The sequence below is a fragment of the Salmo salar genome, chromosome 17 (assembly GCF_965601325.2).
Source record: "Salmo salar chromosome 17, fSalSal1, whole genome shotgun sequence".
Lineage (NCBI taxonomy): Eukaryota > Metazoa > Chordata > Actinopteri > Salmoniformes > Salmonidae > Salmo > Salmo salar.
In genome coordinates this window covers 54,436,750-54,459,431 of record NC_138307.1, presented here as the reverse complement: position 1 = coordinate 54,459,431, position 22,682 = coordinate 54,436,750, and the positions used below count along the sequence as shown (strand labels likewise).

General features: G+C 41.8%; 1 protein-coding gene across 1 annotated transcript; it reads left to right on the top strand.

Moving 5' to 3' along the window:
• Positions 1-789: 789 nt before the first annotated feature.
• On the top strand, positions 790-21,207 carry LOC106576158 (sulfotransferase 4A1). Its single transcript, XM_014153106.3, has 7 exons — positions 790-1,144; positions 7,435-7,565; positions 8,828-8,908; positions 8,995-9,121; positions 9,368-9,462; positions 15,000-15,138; positions 18,897-21,207. The coding sequence occupies exons 1-7, from the start codon at positions 976-978 to the stop codon at positions 19,007-19,009; spliced, it is 855 nt and encodes a 284-aa protein (XP_014008581.1). The 5' UTR covers positions 790-975; the 3' UTR covers positions 19,010-21,207.
• Positions 21,208-22,682: the final 1,475 nt, after the last annotated feature.

Below are 22,682 nucleotides of genomic sequence, written 5' to 3'. Positions count from 1 at the left end.
CACTGTTGTTCAAATAATTGGTTTTATTTAGTATAGTATTAGCTTCTGTCTTAAGCATCCGAAATAATGCCATAGATTCACTTTTTGAAAAAGAGTCAACTTGAAGGCAAAAGAGGGAAGCGTGATGTAAAATGCAAACATGGTATTCCAACTGATTATCGGCTATTAAAGCCAACGATTTACTGCCTTCAGCGCCATCTTGCATTCACAATTAACCATTTGGTAAACAGCATCCGGTAGGCTACTGCAGCCTATGCAGCCTCACTCTACTCGTGATATCAAAGTGATTTTTGATAAGGCCAGAAAATTAAATAAACGATTTGGTAAACTTGTTTGGTGGAAGATTGGATACGTGTGCTTCAAACTGTTTGCTTGGTATGATTTGTAGCTATTGTCGCTATCTGTGCATCCGACTCAGCTTTTCTACCATAAAACTTGAGATACCGTAATGTGTTGTGTATTCGCGCAGTTAAATTCAGGAGGAGACTGAAGCGCGGGTGGCTTTGTAGCGTTTTACGGGTGTCGGCTCACATGGGTAGTCTACCCAGATCAAACAAGGGACCATTACATAGGCCAATGAAGAAGGCCATTGACGTAAAATGTATTATAATAATCTCTTGATTTTAAATGCCAAGAACAACTACCTGCATCGGCTTGAATGCTTCATGTAGCCTATGCTTGAAAGCATTCCTCTTCCGGCTACAAACACTTGTGAGCACGCGCGTGCTCCGCAACAGCGAACTGGTGCTGATGCTGAGGAGGAGGCACGCGCATCACATGAGCGCATCGCATTACATCACTTTGCTACGACGTGATTGGCTGAAGGTCAATGCGTACTTCGCTCACGGATTATCACGTCCTAGCCTGACCATATATCTCGACTCGAGACGATAATTATTATCGCTCTCAAAACAAATCTAATTATAACCTTTCAATTGATTACAAATATATTGTCGTTTGGTGCCCGTTTTGAGGATGGCCGAGAGCGAGGCAGATACGCCAAGCACACCGATAGAGTTTGAGAGCAAATACTTTGAGTTTGATGGAGTGCGGCTCCCACCCTTCTGCAGAGGAAAGATGGAGGAGATCGCCAACTTCTCCCTCAGAAGTAGCGACATATGGATTGTCACGTATCCCAAGTCAGGTAAACAATATTGGCAAGTGTTGATGCTATGCGATATGTTAGTGCAGTACCCTCACTAGAGAATGCAGGGTCTTAGGTGTAGGTCTATAGTTGCTTTACATTACTTTCGTCATATTGTGTCGTGTGTAATCAATGCAATTGTCTTCAGTTGAGTCCTTATACGTTTATTATTGCATCGTGTTCAGAGTTGCACTGGCCTGTGAGGGAAATGCGTCAATCGTTACCTCTCTCCAAACATAGCCTGCAGCAGGCTAAATGCTGCGATCGCCAGGCTGCGTTAGGAACATTCACAAATAGACAACAGTCTGATTTCGTGGCAGTCATGGCAGCTCATTGAAGGACTTTTCATTCTGAGTTATGTGCTGCTAAAATCAATAACTTATCATGGGAACCTTCGAGTTACGTTAAACGCCAGCGCTCTTCGCATCCATTCGCTGTTGACATATGTTACCGGAGGATACACAGACAATGTATTGAATTTTCAGGCCTCGGGTTACTGCTTATATCCGTCTCTTTCGGTCAGATACAGACTGCTTGGCGCAGTGCTGTGTTGCTGCTGACCGGGCTACGCTGTGCTTGCGCGTGACGCACTTGTGTGTTGACAACCTGTGCTGGAGCAGAACTCGTTCCACGGGTGGGTCCTCCTGGTCACGTGACTAGGTGGCCATAAATATCCATCTTCCCTCAAGTTCATTGTGGGAGTCAAATCTTTCAGAGACATATATAGCAATTATTCCTTTAAATGTCTCTTCTCTGTCCACACTGGATTTCAGTAGTGCACTATATCTGCATCTGCAGGAGTAAAGTATAATTGCAGGAGAGAGAAGAGAGAAGAAGAGAGGCGGGAGCAGTCTGGGTTGTTGTGCTGTCTAGGCCTGGTAACAGGTGCAGTCTGGCAGTCAGTGATCAGCGATGTTGTTCCCTACAATATTAGCACTGTAAGGGAGTGAATGTTATTTATAATAAGGGTTACATGGATAGAATCAGACCTCTGAAACGCAAATGGCTGGCCCTCCCTCCAGCTAAATATATGACCTAAACCCTCCCTGAACGCTTGAAAAAAAACAATTGACCCCTGTACCCAAAATAATAATTAAACCAAAGTGGACAGCAGAGAACATGTATACGTTTACCCTCACTTCTTGGACGGACCAGAGTCTTAGATATGCAGTTTTAGAAACTGTTCTTAATCTTGCAAACATTACATGGCAACACAGGAATGTTGATAGCGACAGGGCTGAAGACCAGAAGGTTTTGTGTTCGCAGACCACTGTGGACAAGAGTAGTGGTGGAAAGATCCCCTTTCTAGTAGAAGCATTGTATGAATCGATCATCACATTTTCAGGTCCAAGAAGAAATGGCCTTTTATAAACATTTCATGCAATTCTACTCCATTTTACATATACTACATGACCAAAAGTATGTTGACACCTGCTTGTCGAACATCTCATTCCAAAATTACAGTCATTAATATGGAGTTGGTCCCCCCTTTGCTACTATAACAGCCTCCACTCTTCTGGGAAGAGGCAGTTTGGAACTCGGTAGTGAGTGTTGCAACCGAGGACAGACGATTTTCACGCGCTACGTGGGTGAAAACAAAAAGCCACTGGGTGGTTTTTCAATACAGTCAATACCATTTGTAGCTACTTTAAGTAAATACCTGCAGTCAACTTGTGCAATGCATTAGGAGATAAAGCAGATCACGTTCTTCATTTCATCGGTCACATTATTTTACATTATGAAGCTTATCATAGTTCCCCAGAATAGTTGAGCCAGTCATGTTTGTTTGTAAATAGCACAACGGGTAAAAGCAGGAGTAGCTGAGTATTGACAGGGGTTGCGTTTTATATTGAAAGTCAACAGTGTTTTTTTGCTTCAACAGAGTGATCAGGGACGTGCAACTATAGATTTCCTTAACAGAACATATGTTAGTGCAACACATTCGACAGATGGCAGCCACACAAGTAAATGAGTTTACAACGAAAAAGCAAGGTATTTTTTGCAAAAACGATGCATGGTCATCATTTCTAATGTTTATCGTAGACATAATGTAGCCATACATATTTCCTAATGTTTTGCTTACAGTTAATCTTGAATTTTACCTGAGAAAAGTACAGAGAAAAGTACCTGAGAAGAGAGCTAGACATCAGTCAGAGCCGTCTGCTGATAGAATGCCCGTTCATGAATTCTCATCCTAGTGGAGAAGTGCAACTAAAACACAAAATTTGTGCATCATATTTTAATGGACAAAAAAAATAATAGCTTTTCTTTCAAAAAGGACATTTCTAAGTCACATCAAACTTTTCAATGGTAGTGTATGTATAACTTTGAGGTGGATTTGCTATTTGTTTATTTTTGTTCTTGCTTGTAAGCATATTTAGCTAGCAGCCTCCATGGAAATTCACTAATTTTGTTAGAATTTTGGTAGCAGATGCCCAATGGTTTTTACGTTTTTGGCGCCCCCTTGTGCACTAAACCGGTAATACAGTAAATCCTGGAATGAGAGAAGGATGGTATGACGATATGAAACATCTGGAAACCTCACAACCCAAGCGCACAGTCAATACTCACTGTTCGCCTGTTCGACAGCCAAGGGAGTAACTTTGTGTTGTTGGGGGGAGGGGAGAGATCAGATGATTTTGGCTATTCTTCAAATTATGTCATTGCTCATTAAGTTAAGAATCTTATTCTGTATCTTAGGGCTAGTGTAATCATGGTTGCGCCTCTTTAACCAGCTCTGAAGGACTTTGTTGTCTTCTGCCTTTTAAAAAGTTCCTAAAGATTTTCATGTTCTTCCTCATGACCTCTTAAGGCCTCAACCTGTCTTGCAAAGAACTTCACTGAACCTTCCATTTTCAGTAGACAATGTTTTGCTTCCTCTTCTTAAAGCAGTAGATAACTGTGAGTCCACAGGGTTTGATTTTTGTGAGCTCTTTTAGCATAAGCTGAAAACTTCTCAAGAGCCTTCTTCCAATTTCTAAAGCCTGGTGTTAGCTTAGCTACCTAGCTAAGGTTAGCTAGCTAAAATAGCCAAACTAGCATTGCAGCATTCAGTATACAACTATACTGCTCTCAAATATTCTTCTTTGCCAGTATAATCCATTCACCTGACAGGTGTGGCATATCAAGAAGCTGATTAAACAGCATGTGCAGGTGTGCTGGGGACAATAAAAGGCAGGGTCTGAGTTTTTGCCAAAGCGTGACCACTTATTCAGAAAAGCTTTGGTGCAGTGGAAGCATAAAACCCCCTTTAAAGAGTACTGTAATGCAGCCAGGGGAAACTTGAAACCACTTCTCTTGAAATGACAAAACTGTCAGCTCGCTTCTGGATTACAATACACTTGGGATGTGGTTGATTTGGCTTTGTGCTGGTACTGATGTCGATAACTTCTATTTGTTCGGTGGCTCTGCCCCTGTCATCTGTAGTCAACTGGTCCCTGACTTGTGGCTCAGTCCCCTTCATCAAACATGACAAACCTTGTCTTACTTTCTATTGCCAAAATAGAAGGGCCTTTCTATTGCCAAAATATGATTAAATGTAAACAATAATACATCTACAAGGCATGTCTTATAGGACTACATTTAAATATTCAAAATGTGTGTGTTCACCATTGTTTCTTCACCACTACATTTCAAATTCTCACCTGATGACCTATTCGTCCTCTCCCTGCCTTAACATGGGCAGTCCTCTCTCTCACGCTCTCTCCACTGACTGTCTCTGTCCCCTGCCATGACAACAATATGAAATTAGAATCTAGGCAACAACTGTTTTGTTATAGCACTTGGGCTTAGTCAGCAAGATGAGTTGAACTGATAGTTCCAATCTGTGTGCGATGTAAATTGCTGGTCAAAGTGCTTTACCAGACTGCTTTATAACACAAATTCAAAATTCTCACCTGATGACCTGTTCGTCCTCTCCCTGCTTCAACATGGGTGGTGCTCTCTCCCTCACTCTCTATTGCCTGTCTTTGAACCGTGCCATAATCATTTGACCTAATTCCATTATCATACGACAAAAATGGCTGACCTGAACAATGATGGGGTTAACTTATTAACATGAATTAGATTCTGATTATTAGCTAAATGATTTACTGTCTGGCAAAATATGTATAGCTAGCTAGCTGACTACATATTACCAGACCATTATAGTATGTACAGTGTAGTTAGCTAGCTATGTAGCCATTCATTCATTTACAATTCTCTGCAAAAAAAACCTTATGTCCTGCACTTTTCTCCTCTTTGGCATTGGTACTTCCATTAGGGGCACTAGCTACTTTCTCACCATGTTTAACACTGACTCACTGAGTGCTGCTGATCTGAAACTGCAGTGGAAAAGGAAAAGATCCGGATACTGTGCTAGCTTTGGTCCTAGCTTAGCTAGCTAACTAGCTAAGGTTCGCTAGCTAAAATAGCCAAACTAGCATTGCAGCATTCGGTATAAACCTGTACTGCACAGAAATATAAATGCAACATGTTTAGTGTTTGTCCCATGTTTCATGAGCTGAAATAAAAGATCACAGAAATGTTCCTTACACACAAAAAGCTAATTTCTTTCAAACCGGCCTCACAACCGCAGACAACGTATGATGTGTGGGCGAGAGGTTTGCTGATTGTGAACAGAGCGCCCCATGGTGTCGGTGGGGTTGTGCCATTCATCCACCCCCATCACCTCATGTTTCAGCATGTTTCAGCATGATAATGCACAGCCCCATGTCGCAAGGATCTGTACACAATTCCTGGAAGCTGAAAATGGCCCGGTTCGTCAATGACCTGCATGCTCACCAGACATGTTACCCATTGAGCATGTTTGGGATGCTATGGCTCGATGTGTACGACAGCGTGTTCCAGTTTCCACCAATATCCAGCAACTTTGCATTGCCATTGAAGAGGAGTGGGACAACATTCCACAATTAACAGCCTGATCAACTCTATGGGATGGAGATGTGTTGCAATGCATGAGGCAAATGGTGGTCACACCCGATACTGACTGGTTTTCTGATCCACGGCCCTACCTTTTAAGGTATCTGTGACCAACAGATGCTTATCTGTATTCCCAGAGTCGTGTCTCTGGCATCATTAAACTGAAGATTAATCACGTAATAAGATAATTTTTTATAAAGATTAAACTACTTAATCATGTAACTGTAATTAACTAGGAAGTCGGGGCACCAAGGAAAATATTCAGATTACAAAAGTTATAATTTTCCTAATATAACTTTCAGATATTTTAATATCTGATCACTTAGTCTTCTGATTAATGAATTATTCTTTACCTCACGTTAGTCTCATTCCAAACGTCGTAATTTGTTGGTTATCTGCACGAACCAAGTCTTCACTATGAGTCATCCATACATCAATTGTCTTAAAATAATTTATTTACTAAGTACTCACAGAAATGCATAAAACAAACAAAGTAGATATGGTTACAAAGAAATGATAGGGGAATGTGCCCTAGTGGGCTAAACCGGCATGGCGGCTTGGTTGACAGAGGGACTGAGAAGGGCGCAAAAGATGGACACTACAGAGTTGATAATTATAACAATTGAAATACTAATCCTTTGCACATGAACGCTCACTCATTCGGGAATAATTGCAATCAATATATATATTTACGCTCAGTGTGTCGTCGGGATCTCTGTTGAAAAGTTTGTTTCTGTTGGAGAGTTTCGGCCCTCTCTGTCGTGGTTAGAATGGATAGTTCAGAGTAACATTCATTCATGTCGTTATAGAATAGATGTTTCGGCGGTTGTCGCATTCAATGATACCGAATTCCTAGCTGCAGACTAGTAATTAATATCAAAGACTTGTTCTTATTGTCGGTATCGATAGTCTTAAGAGTTTAACCACGTGGTATGGTTTCCTTCATTGAACAGTCCAAAATCACATTACACAATTTCACAAACAGTTCCATCCTCACTCATTCATTTCATACAACAATTAGATGTAAGCCTCATAACTGAGGCTATTGTATAAACAGCGTTATGGTAAATGTGGCCGTATTGTCTCATGAGTTTCACAAAATTGTACCAAACGGACCAGTTCGTAGCTGGATTCTTCACCGATCTTTTATACATTCTCCAGAACATAAATACTGTTCGGACCTCCAGTTCCGTTTATATATTTTTTCACACACATTTGGTGTGTGAGGTTGGGAAATGTTTGCTAAACATAGCACTATAATGGTGTAGTTTGGGCTGTGAATTTTTCCCTCGTTGGTGTCATTTTACATTTAGACAAACGACTACCCATTTACCTTTTCATATTGAGTCTCTCTACCCCCACTCTCCCAGGTACCAGTCTCCTTCAGGAGGTTGTGTATCTGGTGAGTCAGGGGGCGGACCCAGATGAGATTGGTCTGATGAACATCGATGAGCAGCTTCCTGTTCTGGAGTACCCTCAGCCTGGGCTAGACATCATACAGGTAGGTCTACAGTACTAGTATTACTACTGTTCTGGAGTACCCTCAGCCTGGGCTAGACATCACAGGTAGACCTACAGTACTGAGTATTACTACTGTTCTGTAGTACCCGCAGCCTGGCCATCATACAGGTAGGCCTACAGCACAGAGTGTTACTACTATTCTGGAATACTGTTGCGTTCCCTCCAAGAGGTGTACATAACACCCTGCTACACCTCAACTTCCCGTGGAGTGAAAGAGGTATGTGATTGTAGGTGCAGGGAAGGATGACAGAAGCAGAGAATATTAACATTTACAGGGATTTATTTTCTTCCTTCACACGGTAAAGTGGGTAAAAGGGGCTGGACGGAACCAAAGCAAAAAAGTTAAAGTTAAAGTTCACCCCCTCCTACCTACCCACTGGTTACCTATTCTTAGCACCACCTGGCGCGCTAACCAATATACTAACCAGTTCTTACCTAGTGTGCATAGACAGTAAATACTACAGGTATATGTACACCAGCAGGCCTCTTGCCTAAGCACTCAAGGTGCCTTCCCCCCCGGGAACAAATACAACTTAAAGTGAACAATTTCAATAAACAAAAACACTGAGTCTGATATTTGCATACACATACCTCAGAAGTAGCAGCAACAAAATACTTTAAACAAAACTGTCACTGGGCAACAACCAACCCAGTACATCAAAGAAGCTCTCTCTTCCTGACAAAGGAACACTGGCTTTTATCCAGCTGCAGAAGGAGTTGGTAATTGAAAACAGCTGTTTCCCCTGACGAGAGGGAGGGTTCAGAGCTCCAATCATCGAAGGGGCCAACCAATCAGCTGCTTAGAATCCAGGAACCCATTTCCTGAAATACACACATACAAACCCACAACACAGAAACTGGGGAATGTAACAAGTACCCTCAACCTGGCCTAGACATCATACAGGTAGGCCTACAGTACTGAGTATTACTACTGTTCTGGAGTACCCTCAACCTGGCCTAGACATCAAACAGGTAGGCCTACAGTACTGAATATTACTACTGTTCTGGAGTACCCTCAGTCTAACCTAGACATCATACAGGTAGGCTTACAGCACTGAGTATTATTACTTCCTGATCCTGAATCACTTGCTTGTAAAACAGACAGGTACAGTTAACCAAAACACAACATCCAGCACCATATTTCAATGCAAAGCAAGAAATGGATTAGGTGTTTTTCTGCTCCTTGTTTTATACTGTCTCTGTTCCCAATGTCATGATGATGATTCCTCTATGTTTTCACAGGAGTTGACGTCTCCTCGTCTGATCAAAAGCCACCTGCCCTACCGCTTCCTGCCTACAGCCATGCACAATGGAGAGTCCAAGGTTAGAGTACACTTCAATTGGTTTGTATAATGTTTCCATGTATTCAATCCTAATAGTCTGTGTGGTTCTATGTGGTTCTCCTGTAGGTGATCTACATGGCGAGGAACCCTAAAGATCTTGTGGTGTCTTACTACCAGTTCCACCGCTCCCTCAGAACCATGAGCTACCGCGGAACCTTCCAGGAGTTCTGCAGACGCTTCATGAACGACAAGTGTGAGTGTCAGATTTCAGGGTTCACCCGCCCAGGTGTGTCACTATTCATCTTGTGTCGTCTGTCTACACTGGACTACTTTTCTTAATTGGGACTAAGAGGAATGGGTGGCATTATTTAGTTATTAAGTAACTTATCAGGCCAGGTTGTGTGAAGAGGGAAGAGAAGCCGTGTCACCTGGGGAAAGTCACTAAACTCTCTCCACCTATGTCTCTCTCTCTCCCCTTCTTTTTCTCTCTGTCTCATAGTGGGATATGGTTCCTGGTTTGAGCATGTACAGGAGTTCTGGGAGCATCGCATGGACTCAAACGTCCTCTTCCTGAAATATGAAGACATGTACAAGGTAAAAAAAAACTCTTTCCCTCCCTTCCTCTCTCTCTCTCTCCCTCTGTCACTCGTCTATATCTACTGTCTACCATATATCTAACTAAACCCAAACCTTACGTGAACCTCCACCCTCTATCGTAGAGGTACAGTGGTTAGTGAGCCGCAAAAACCCACCATTATACATAAGATCATTCTGGAAGCCTCTAGCAGGCCGTTTGGCCCTACTTTGGGTGGTCCTGCTCTATCCTATCCCCAATGTCACTCTAACTTTACCCATACCACCTAACCCCTATGATAATCGTACCACCCTCAGAGCTACGTGGCAACCAGAGTTCCGGTCTATGGAACATAACTGTAACTGTACTCTCACTGGGGAAGAATGGGGACAAATCAATAGTGTTGTTTGCTGTTCCAAAGGTCCCTGCAGGGCTGCATTGCACGGAAACACACACACACACACACACACACACACACACACACACACACACACACGCATGCGGGCTCTCATGCTCACACACAACACACACAACGTGTTCTTATTAGGGATCATTTGCAAACATGAACATTTATACAGTATATACACTAGCAAGCCTTCCAGGACGTGATCTTATTCACTATCACTCAAAGTGACTATCACTGTTACAGCGTAGTTACAGCATTGACACTGTTGGGGGAAAGTAGCCTACCCTTCTTGGAAAACAAACAGGTTACAGTTTTTCTCAATCGCGTACAAGCATTTTTTTTTCAATTTTGTCGACTTCCAAAATAGAGTTCAAAAGAGATCTCTGTGGCCTTTGGCAAAACAGTAAATGCCATCTCAAAACATAAATCCATTCATCAAAATGATATTATACCGTCAAAATTTCAGATTGATCAAAAGAACATGACTGCCTGCAAAAAAATTAACACAACCATACTTGAGTCCAAGCAGACAAAACAGAAAGTTAGTCTGTCTAATAAAAATCCAAGTAGATCAATGCATTTTCTTTGCAGTCACTAAAAAGGAAGTACAACTATCCAAAGGTGCAGATTCTGGGCTTTTACTCTCCTTTTATGCATATTACACCAAACAATTTCATACACAAATATTATTCCTGATAGAAAAAAATAAATAAGCACATTCATCGGTATCATCACAATGCAGTTCCATGTATCAATACAAAGGCTAGTTTGCTCATTGCTATATAGATTTTCCATTGGTGCGCAGAAACACTATCCGCAAGTTTCCTCCGACACGTTGGTGCGGCTGGCTTCCGGGTTAAGCGAGCAGTGCAGCTTGGCAGGGTTGTGTTTCGGAGGACGCATGGCTCTCGACCTTCACCTCTCCCGAGTCCGTAGGGGAGTTGCAGCGATGAGACAAGACTGTAAATACCAATTGAATATCACAAAATTGGGGAGAAAAAGGGGTAAAGAAATAAATACAAATAAAAAAGGTGAATACAATGGTGCGGCTATGAATGTATAGGCCTCAATCACCACCATAGCAAAGCTCTATCAAAGTTCACAATGTTGAAGATGATGACTTATGGGTAACCCAACTTCATGCTCTGCGTCTCTGCATGTCCATAATATTTTGGCAATTAGACAGTCCCCATTTCCTAGATCTTTCCATATATTGTACATGGCATGACACTGATGGGATGATTTAGAATGTTTTGCAGTAGTATTTACTGATTGCCAGAAACAGTGAACGCAATTGCACAAATTTCTCTTCTGATGAAAACAATGCGTTATATTCTATGAACAAAACTTAACAGTGACTTTTGTATTCACTGACGACAAAAGTTGGTCTAAGAAATGCAAGTCAGTTACTAAGGCAAGAAAATGATCAGAATTTCTGAAAATGTATTTGATCATTTCTGTTCTGCTGTAGATACGTTTCAACACAGATCCAAAAGTGGCTTGTACGCAATTGAGAAAAAAACGTAACATGTATGGCAAGGGTATTCGCTGAGCAAGTGTGTTATATAAGGATAAGACATCTGTTTCTATAGAAAGAAAAAAGGAACTCTGGTCAAAGTTTATAACCGTCCACATAGACAGACAGCAATTCAGCCTCTTTATTGCAAGGCAATGAAACTCCAATGTATAACCGCTAGATAACGCATAGAAGGATCTGTACACGTGTCTTAGATGACATAATCAGATGTTCGGAGTCAGAGTTCAACCCCCACTCTGTCTGAGATGTAGGGGAGAGTGGAGGAAGTTGAGATGCTTTTTACATTCAGCATCACTCCGTCAAGGGAAATATAGTATTCTTTCTAACAAAGATTTCTACATAGATTTCAGGATGTTGTGTATCCCTGAAAATAATCAGAATACATGTAAACATTACAGTTTTGAAAACATAGCTTGTCCAAAAAAAGTGGGCTCTTGGCTCAACTTACCTCATACCCGGGGTAAGATGTGCCAACAGAGACCTCTTGTTTTGGACAAGCGGGATGAGGTGAATTAAGCTGCCTACACATTTCTGTACTGAATTAAAGTATTACCACTACCTTTTTAAAACCATGTCTATCTTTATTTCCCAAACACAATTCAACGCAATCGCTTTTTGTCTTTTAATCACTTTAAGCATATTTTAACACAGGCTTAACACCTAACAAACACTTTGTACTTTTTACCACTGTTACCTCATATCCAATCAATAATGCCTTATATTTTTGTTCAGTATATTTTGTCCAATGATACATTTTGTGTATGGTTTCCTAGAAACAAGAAAACCATACCCTTTTGGCTCAACTTCCCCCACTTCCCCCTATAAATACAGCCCAACTACCTTGTCATAGTGGTGTGACTGGGTTGTGTATGGAATAGAAAGTACTGCAACCCGTCTTATGCATATTATTAAGGCATTATCAAACTCTAGTTCATAGGTCATTTGGGAGTGATAAGAAAAAGAGATCATTTGGTACAGTCATCTCATAAATTATTGGCACTCTTGATAAAGATGAGCAAAAAGAATACTGTATTAATTAAATAATACAAATACTGAGCAATATTGTATACTCCAAAACATTGTAATTGTTTTATACAAAACTGTTATTATTTTATATTGCTCAGAGAAATAGATTTTAATAATAGTAATAATGTTTTCTCAAATAAATACGTAGGTGTCAAAAATATTGGCACCCCTAAATATATTTTTTAGACTTTTTTTAATTTAGCCTCAGCTTAAAGCGCAATCAGCAGTAGAAACAATAACAAAGCCGTCTCCCCACCCCTGGTTTTGATAAAAAGCTGAGGGATGGGGCTGGAGAAATGTAACTGCTCTCAAATTCATAGGCCAGGCTACGGATGCAAGGAATCATGTTTTGAAGCTATATAGTGTTTGTTTAAATTGTATTTGTTTACAAACTGAGTAAAACAAGTTTATATATTGTTTGCTGATGGTGTACGACAGTTGAACTAAGATCATGAGGCATTTATAAGTTATATTCTTCAATAATCAACGGGTACATACAGTGAGGGAAAAAAGTATTTGATCCCCTGCTGATTTTGTACGTTTGCCCACTGACAAAGAAATGACCAGTCTATAATTTTAATGGTAGGTTTATTTGAACAGTGAGAGACAGAATAACAACAAAAAAATCCAGAAAAACGCATGTCAAAAATGTTATAAAATGATTTGCATTTTAATGAGGGGAAATAAGTATTTGACCCCTCTGCAAAACATGACTTAGTACTTGGTGGCAAAACCCTAGTTGGCAATCACAGAGGTCAGACGTTTCTTGTAGTTGGCCACCAGGTTTGCACACATCTCAGGAGGGATTTTGTCCCACTCCTCTTTGCAGATTTTCTCCAAGTCATTAAGGTTTCGAGGCTGACGTTTGGCAACTCGAACCTTCAGCTCCCTCCACAGATGTTCTATGGGATTAAGGTCTGGAGACTGGCTAGGCCACTCCAGGACCTTAATGTGCTTCTTCTTGAGCCACTCCTTTGTTGTCTTGGCTGTGTGTTTTGGGTCATTGTCATGCTGGAATACCCATCCATGACCCATTTTCAATGCCTGGCTGAGGGAAGGAGGTTCTCACCCAAGATTTGACAGTACATGGCCCTGTCCATCGTCCCTTTGATGCGGTGAAGTTGTCCTGTCCCCTTAGCAGAAAAACACCACTAAAGCATAATGTTTCCACCTCCATGTTTGACGGTGGGGATGGTGTTCTTGGGGTCATAGGCAGCATTCCTTCTCCTCCAAACATCGTGAGTTGATGCCAAAGAGCTCCATTTTGGTCTCATCTGACCACAACACTTTCACCCAGTTGTCCTCTGAATCATTCAGATGTTCATTGGTAAACTTCAGACGGGCATGTATATGTGCTTTCTTGAGCAGGGGGACCTTGCGGGCGCTGCAGGATTTCAGTCCTTCACGGCGTAATGTGTTACCAATTGTTTTCTTGGTGACTATGGTCCCAGCTGCCTTGAGATCATTGACAAGATCCTCCCGTGTAGTTCTGGGCTGATTCCTCACCGTTCTCATGATCATTGCAACTCCACGAGGTGAGATCTTGCATGGAGCCCCAGGCCGAGGGATATTGACAGTTCTTTTGTGTTTCTGTTCTGTTTCTGTTGTCACCTTCTCACCAAGCTGCTTGGCGATAGTCTTGTAGCCCATTCCAGCCTTGTGTAGGTCTACAATCTTGTCCCTGACATCCTTGGAGAGCTCTTTGGTCTTGGCCATGGTGGAGAGTTTGGAATCTAATTGATTGCTTCTGTGGACAGGTGTCTTTTATACAGGTAACAAGCTGAGATTAGGAGCACTCCCTTTAAGAGTGTGCTCCTAATCTCAGCTCGTTACCTGTATAAAAGACACCTGGGAGCCAGAAATCTTGCTGCTTGAGAGGGGGTCAAATACTTATTTCCCTCATTAAAATGCAAATAAATGTATAACATTTTTGACATGCATTTTTCTGGATTTTTTTGTTGTTATTCTGTCTCTCACTGTTCAAATAAACCTACCAATAAAATTATAGACTGATCATTTCTTTGTCAGTCGGCAAACGTACAAAATCAGCAGGGGATCAAATACTTTTTTCTCTCACTGTATAATGAATTCTGAAGTCCAAAAATGGATGTAACAACTGCGGATTGCCCCTTTAAGGAACTGTATTGTGGCCTTCCATGGCTTCCTGTTTCACTGGGGTGTAAAAATGAGGTAACATGCATGTAATTTGCCAATCATTTTGGAGGTGACTAAATATAATTACTATTTTATTTGAATTTGTCTTCTGTCTTTGACTCGTTTCCCTTTCCTTTCTCTCTCTCTCTCTCTCTTCTCCTCCTCTCTCTCTCTCTCTCTCTCCTTCTCTTCTCTCCCCCTCTTCTTCTCCTCTCCTTCTCTCTCTCTCTTCTCCTCTCTCTCTTCTCCTCCTCTCTCTCTCTCTCTCTCTCTCCTTCTCTTCTCTCCCCCTCTTATTCTCCTCTCCTTCTCTCTCTCTCTCTCTCCTTCTCTTCTCTCTCTCTCTTCTCCTCCTCCTCCTCTCTCTCTCACTCTTCTCCTCCTCTCTCTCTCTCTCTCCTTCTCTCTCTTCTTCTCCTCTCCTCTCTCTCCAGGACCTGGGGACGTTGGTGGGGCAGCTGGCGAGGTTCCTGGGTGTCTCGTGTGACAAGGCCCAGCTGGAGACCATGGTGGAGAGCTGCAACCAGCTCATAGAGCAGTGCTGCAACTCAGAGGCCCTCTCTATCTGCAGGGGTGAGGTCCTCTCCATCCGCAGGGGGGAGGGATGGGGGAGAGAGGGCGGTAGAGAAATAGAGGGGGTCGGGAGAGAAGGAAGGGAGGGAGGGAGAAAGATGGAGCAAGAGATTTGGGGGAGTGAGATAGGGCGGGAAAGGGAAGGACAGAGGTATAGAGCGAAAAAGAGAGGGATAGAGGCATAGAGGAAAGGAAGATAAGAAAACAGAAGTGAGGGGTAGACAGAAACTAAAGATAAGCCAAGGAATGATCGTTACGGAGGCAGAGATTTCCGAATATCTCCCGATGACAGAGTTGAGAAAGTAAAGAGATCTGTAGGGTTACTGAAGCATTGCGTGTTTTGTGCCGTAAAGTGAATGGAAGGGGTGAAGGCTGTGTGCCAAGAGGGACAGTAACCTAACGTGTGTACTGTATGCCAACTCCAACCTTTACACACACACACACACACACACACTGTACTCCCTCTAGCCCCATTCATAGCTTCGCTGCTTGCATCATATACATTGTTTTGGCTATTATTAGACACTCACAAGCCTAGACACAAGCATGCTTGCAGTGCATGATATGGTGCACTCGGATAGAAGAGTGGGAACAGAGGGAGAGAGAGAGAATGACAGAGAGAGACAAAAAGCATATCAGAACGCAATGTGTGAGCCTCAGCCGTACACCAAAATACAGCCAGCTGGAATGTTATCCGTTGCTGTATGCATACGGATGCACACACACTCTTCAAGGCATATAGAATATGTTCATATGGCTTTATAGCTCTGCCAACCCTGGGGGAGCGTATGTCTCGGCCGGCTGAGGATGAGTCAACCTATACCAGATTTGTATGTAGGCTATGTAGAACAGTTACATAATATGTGTTTGTGTGTAGTCTATATCTTTAAGCAATGATCCAGGGCCAGTTTAGTTGTTTGGCTCATAATGGTGAAGGTTAGCACTGGGTTGCAGAGGTCTGATCCTTGGTCTGTTAGGAGCAGAGAGTAACTAGAGCTTTATTGTAGCAAACCACATATCATGACTCAGATGTACATACCCCAGCAGTAACATAAACCTTCAAAGGAATAGGGAATATTGCATTCCATTCACTCCTATTTCTGCTCTGCAACGCCACCCTGTGGTTAAACATAGTAATTACAGCTCAGTGATTTCTGGCACAAGGAGTTGCACCTTACCGTTCAGTTTGGAAATCCGTTCACATTTGTTGTACTTTTTCTGGCATTATGATTTATGAATGTCGTTTTAATATAATTATGATTTCATTTTTCATGTTGATCATTGTAGATTTTTGTTATGTTGTTTTTTTCTTATGATTTGTTGTCAGATTTGTCTTGTTTTCTCCATGTTCTGTTTCTTTTAGTGCAGGACCCCTAGCCTCTGGCCTGGTGCTGGTCTAACACACAGCTCTGAGCTATTAGGGCCATAAACACACATTCCCATACACACTACTGGAGGACAGGTGAGTCCGTATCTGTAGACATACATACATAGGCCCAAAATGATTGGCGCTGTTGATAGATGAGCAAAAAAGACTGTAGCAAATAAATAATACAAAATACTGGGCTATATTTAAAAAAAAAATTATTATCTAACCTTTATTTAAGTAGGCAAGTCAGTTAAGAACAAATTCTTATTTACAACGACGGCCTAGGAACGGTGGGTTAACTGCCTTGTTCAGGTGCAGAACGACAGATTTTTACCTTGTCAACTCGGGGATTTGATTTAGCAACCTTTCGGTTACTGGCCCACCACTAAGCTACCTGCCGCCCCATATTGTATGCTCTAAAAATTATATAATTTTATTCTAATACAATTTCTCAGAGAAAGATATTTAGTTTAACAAGTAATATTTTTTTTATCTCACAATGTTTTCAATACCTTTTCAATACTTCACCTTGTGAGGATAACGGCACTGAGCCTTTTTCTGAAATGTTTTATGAGATTGGAGAACACATTTGGCGTGATCTCAGACCATTCCTCCATACAACATTTTTCCAGATCCTTGATATCCATCGTCTGTGCTTATGGACTGCCCTCTTCAATTCAAACCACAGGTTTTCAATGGGGTTCAAATACATATGACTGAGATGGCCATTGAAAAATGTTGATTTTTGCGGTCAGTTAACCATTTCTTTGTGGATTTTGACGTGTTCTTGGTGTTATTGTCTTGCTGGAAGATCAACTAAGTTTCAGACTGCTGGCAGAGGCAGCCAGGTTTTTGGCAAAAATGTCCTGATACTCAGTAAAGTTAATGATGTCGTTGACCTTAACAAAGGCACCAGGACCAGTGGAAGCAAAATAGCCCCATAACATCAAAGATCCACCACCATATTTTACAGTAGGTATGGGGTACTTTCCTGCTTATACACCCTTATTTTGACGCCAAACCCACCACTGGTGTGCGTGGCCAAGGCACTCTATTTTCATGTTATCCAATGAATGTCAATTCCTGGAGTTTGCTAAAACGGTCCATGGCACTTGGATTGGAACCGGTGCGATGGTCAGATGATATGAAAATAGAGTGCCTTGGTCACGCACACCAGTGGTGGGTTTGGCGTGGAAATAAGGGTGTATAAGCAGGAACGATCCCCTTACCTAGATATATGAGACGGCACTACGTTAGATAGCGGCTGTTTTACGAGCCTCTTTAACAAGTCGGAAGCTCTAGATATTCTGCTCACTCCGGACAAGGCCCTAATCACCGGGCTTCGGAAAAAGAGGCAGGCGAGGTAGCCTCCTAATGAGCGAACAAATCGACCGCCCTCTGTTCTGTTGGTGTAGGTTTTCATCAAGGATCTCTCTGTACTTTGCTCCATTCATCTTTCCCTCGATCCTGACTAGTCTCCCAGTCCCTGCTGCTGAAAAACATCCCCACAGCATGATGCTTCCTCCACCATGCTTCACTGTAGGTATGGTGCCAGGTTTCCTCCAGACGTGATGCTTGGCATTCAGGCCAAAGAGTTCAATCTTGGTTTCATCAGACCAGAGAATCTTTAGGTGCCTTTTGGCAAAGTCCAAGCGGGCTGCCATGTTTCGAGTCTCAAAGCAAAGGGTCTGAATACTTATGTAAATACTTATGTTTTTCATTTTATTTTATTAAGAAATGTGCATACATTTCTAAAAACATGTTTTTGTCATTATGGGGTATTGTGTGTAGATTGATGAGGACAATTGTTTTCGAATAAGGCTGTAACGTGTCAAAATGTGGGAAAAGTCAAAGGGGCCTGAATACTTCCCGACTGCACCGTATGTACATATCTAGCTCCATTACCTCGTACCCCTGCGCAGCGACCCGGTACTGGTACCCCGTGTATATAGCAAAGTTATTGTTACTCGTTGTGTATCTATTCCTTGTGTAATTATCTTTATCTCTTTTTGAGTTGACGACCTACTGTAAAATATGGGGGTGGATCTTTGACGTTATGGGGCTATTTTGCTCAATATAACTTGTTAAACAAAATCTCTTTCTCTGAGCAATTGTATTACTATAAAATAATATAATTTCCCCACCAAAGTTTAGCGTACAGTATAGCTCCGTATTTGTATTATTTATTTGTATTTTTTGCTCATCTCTATCGAGGGTGATTATGGACCTCACTGTACACGGTTGGGAGTCATAAGGAAGCATAGATAGCCTATGAGCTGATCAATATGCAATAACGAAGGTTGACTACTGACCATTCCTCTCTGCCATTCGTCTCATTCATAGCTAAAACAGAAGTGATGTATGATCATGTGACTCTTTCTTCTGTCAGGTCGCGTGGGACTGTGGCAGGACATCTTCACCGTGTCTATGAATGACAAGTTTGACACGGTGTATAGACAGAAGATGGGCAAGTCTGACCTGACCTTTGACTTCGGCCTGTGAGGACCGGACCGACTGACCACAACGACGCAAACACGGACTACACTCCTCCTCCTGCTGCCAAAACACTGTACACTCCTCTGCCTCTATACATCAATCAATCAATCACGTATTGGATATAATGTGTATATCAATCGCTCCACCGCCAAAGACTATAGCTGTCAATCAATCAACCAACCAATCAATCACCCAATAAATGAGTCAGCCAACACACCAACCAATCAATATAAAGATTGCATCCTTTAAAAGCTCACAAATCAATTTTGATTTATCAATCAATCGGTCAGTTTCTCAGCCAATCAGCGAGATCCTGTTTTAGCCCAATGTGGCACAGGTCCCATCCCCCACCCCCATCTATGTCCCCCCTCTCCACCCATCATCCCATTCCTCTTCAGTATGTACCGCTGTGTATGTATGTATATACCAGTGCTCTATAGCAAGTTGTGTATGTGGCAGTGGCCCCAAGCCTGAGGGAAACGCATGGAAGTTTGTGGCGCCGTCACCAAACCTATACAGAGGAAGCTTACACATCTCGTTCAACACTTAATGTTGAGACAGTGTTATGTTTTTTAAACGCTGTATGAATGCTGTGGTGGGGAATCATAAGTCCAGCTCAGAGTCAAGTATAGAGACCACCCATGACTGCCCTTTGATACAGAGCAAGTGTTCAGTTTTGGCTGTATCCTGGTCAGTTCCTACTTTACCTAGTCCTTCATTTTAGCACACGTTTTTCACTTTCAGTACATTACATAGCTTATTTGTTACAAAAAGGCTTTCAATGGGCATTAGCTTAATCAGCACTAGACTTTTTGTATCAGCCTTTCTTGCTGAAGTGAATGAGGATGCGTGTGTGTGCGAGCGTGTGTTTGTGTGTGTGTACATGCTCGTGTGTGAGCAAAATCAGAAAAACAACACATCACAACTGCCTTTCATATCAGTTCTGTTTGTTCATGCTGCTAAAGTGATGCCTTTCTCTGTCCTCAGACCCATAGCCACCTATAGAGTTAATGAACCACACTGAGACAACAGAGTATTCCTCCATGTTACCAGCATTCTCTGTGTGCTATCACCCAAGTACATGTCCCTTCAGACTGGATCCAAAGTTGGATGGATGGATGCATCCATCCCTCCCCAAAGGTTAGGCATCAAAACATAATTGCCCTCTATGTTTGTCATCAGAGCCCCCTTTCTCTTCTATTGCTTCCATCTCTTCCTCTTCCTTCTCTCTGCTGTAAATGCCCTCAGACAGACCAGTAGACCCCCTCCCAACCCCTCTGCTCTGCTGGACACTTGTGAATGTGTTTATTGATGTGGATGTAACAACCTCAACATACCCCTCCCACAGGCGCAGTTATCTGCTTTCTCTCTCTCTCTGTTTCTCTCACTCTCTGTTTCTCTCTCTCTTTCTCTCTCTGTATCTCTCTCTCTCTGTATCTCTCTCTCTCTCTCTCTCTCTGTTTCTCTCACTCTCTGTTTCTCTCACTCTCTGTTTCTCTCTCTCTTTCTCTCTCTGTATCTCTCTCTCTCTGTATCTCTCTCTCTCTCTCTCTCTCTGTTTCTCTCACTCTCTGTTTCTCTCACTCTCTGTTTCTCTCTCTCTTTCTCTCTCTGTATCTCTCTCTCTCTCTGTATCTCTCTCTGTATCTCTCTCTCTCTGTTTCTCTCACTCTCTGTTTCTCTCTCTCTTTCTCTCTCTGTTTCTCTCTCTCTTTCTCTCTCTGTATCTCTCTCTCTCTTTCTCTCTCTGTGTCTCTCTCTCTCTCTGTATCTCTCTTTCTCTCTCTTTCTCTCTCTCTCTCTCTCTCTGTATCTCTCTCTCTCTCTCTCTCTGTATCTCTCTCTCTCTGTTTCTCTCTCTCTCTCTGTATCTCTCACTCTGTTTCTCTCTCTCTGTTTCTCTCACTCTGTCTGTATCTCACTAGCGATTCAATTCAATTGGCTTTAGATGTGTTTACATTGCCAAAGCAAGTGGAATAGACAATAAACAAAAAGGGAAATAAACTCTCTTGTCAGCTTTTTCTCTCATTCTTTCTGTTTACAACTGTTGGCAATCCTGCTGCAGCCCAACTCTACAAGGGTAATGTGGTGTACTGTATGTTTGGTTTTTATATGCCTGTAGGGTTGTCCTAACCTGGGCATAATGCATTGTACTTTACATGCTTGCTTGCTGGTTTATTAATAAAGTTATGTATTCAGGACAATTGTGTTGTGTGTGTGATGTCTTCAATGCACTTGCATTATTTACTAGCAATTTTGAGTCAAAGTATTTTTGTTGTAACTTCCGTTGACAAACTCCCTCTGCTCAAGCCACGTGGTTCCCTCTCAACTGTTGCTCCATCTGTTGGAGGCTTGGAATACTCAAAACGCTCAACTCTGGTTGAAACTCGTAGTCCAGACCTACTCTAACCATATACTGGAGATGCTTTATTTGATTCTTGATCGTTTTGCGTTTTCAAGCGCTTTGAGTCTTTTTTTTTTTAAAGTAAAAATCGCTATAGAAGTTGACTACATTATTATTACTACTTCAGTAGGCATCTGCAGTATCACCATAGTCCTTATCACTAACCACTCGATGTGTTTACTGTTGCGTGAGGGTCTACTACTCCGGATGAAGAATATGTAGCTTGAAGTGGAGGCAGAGGCATGAAGGGAATTCCTGACATAACATCCAATCATAAACAATAGCGGGAGGAGTCAGGAACTATAGAACCGCGTCAACACATCTCTATGGCAACCATAACGCGTTCTCTGCGTTCCCCCTGAGCTTTTACTCATCTCCAAAGAAACCCGAGGGAAAACGTAGGTCAGTCAGAGAGAGACAATTTCAATCTATCCAGAGCTACATGACACAGAAAGAGGGTAACTATAACATTCAATCAGCAACCACATGAGTTGTCCTAATGCTACATGATAGAATGAAAAGGACAAATAACATTGCAACAATTCGCAATAATCTAAACTTGAGCACTAACTTCAGAGGAATAGTTTTAATTTAATTGTAGTGGGCTACATTTCTTCCTGCCCCTTTTAATGGATTTTTTTTTTTAAGTTGCAGCTTTAAATTAATCAAGCGAAGTCAAAGAAAATATTTATAACAAACATGCATTTTAATTGGAGAGATCACAGGAACTAATTTTGATATTTCTGAATTACAAACGGTACTTTCCATTCAAGTACTAATTCATAAATTCATTTGTGACATAATTTGCATAAAACAACACAAACATTTTAACAAACAATTGCCCTTTTAATAATCTAAGTAGGAGGCAAATATGTAAATGTTGTGATTAACCTTGGGGCGACTTCAAAGTTTATGCTAATTATGAAAAGGTTAATTTGAAGTAAAATAATAATTGCCTTTTATGTTTAAATTCTGCTCTCGTCCCCGATGTAAAATGTTTCCTGTTGCTTTGATTGACTGAGACAAGTTGGCAACCATCTCCTCTACAGGATGTGTGTCTGATATCTAAACACACGATTCAAATTGAACAGTAGCCTTGAGTTGATTTATGATGTGTTTGTGTTGGGAAGAGTAAGACACTGTAAACAATCCTCATGTGACACAGGAACAGAACACCCTGCATTAATTATTTCACCTGGGTTTCACCTGTCTCTCTCTCTCTCTCTCTCTCTCACACACACACACACACACACACACACACACACACACACAAAT

Bases quoted from the DNA above. Each gene is read 5' to 3' on its own strand.
- LOC106576158 (XM_014153106.3), top strand. From the start codon at position 976: ATGGCCGAGAGCGAGGCAGATACGCCAAGCACACCGATAGAGTTTGAG. The intron at 9,122-9,367 runs GTGAGTGTCAGA...TCTGTCTCATAG, and splicing joins ACGCTTCATGAACGACAAGT to TGGGATATGGTTCCTGGTTT. The intron at 15,139-18,896 runs GTGAGGTCCTCT...TTCTTCTGTCAG, and splicing joins GGCCCTCTCTATCTGCAGGG to GTCGCGTGGGACTGTGGCAG.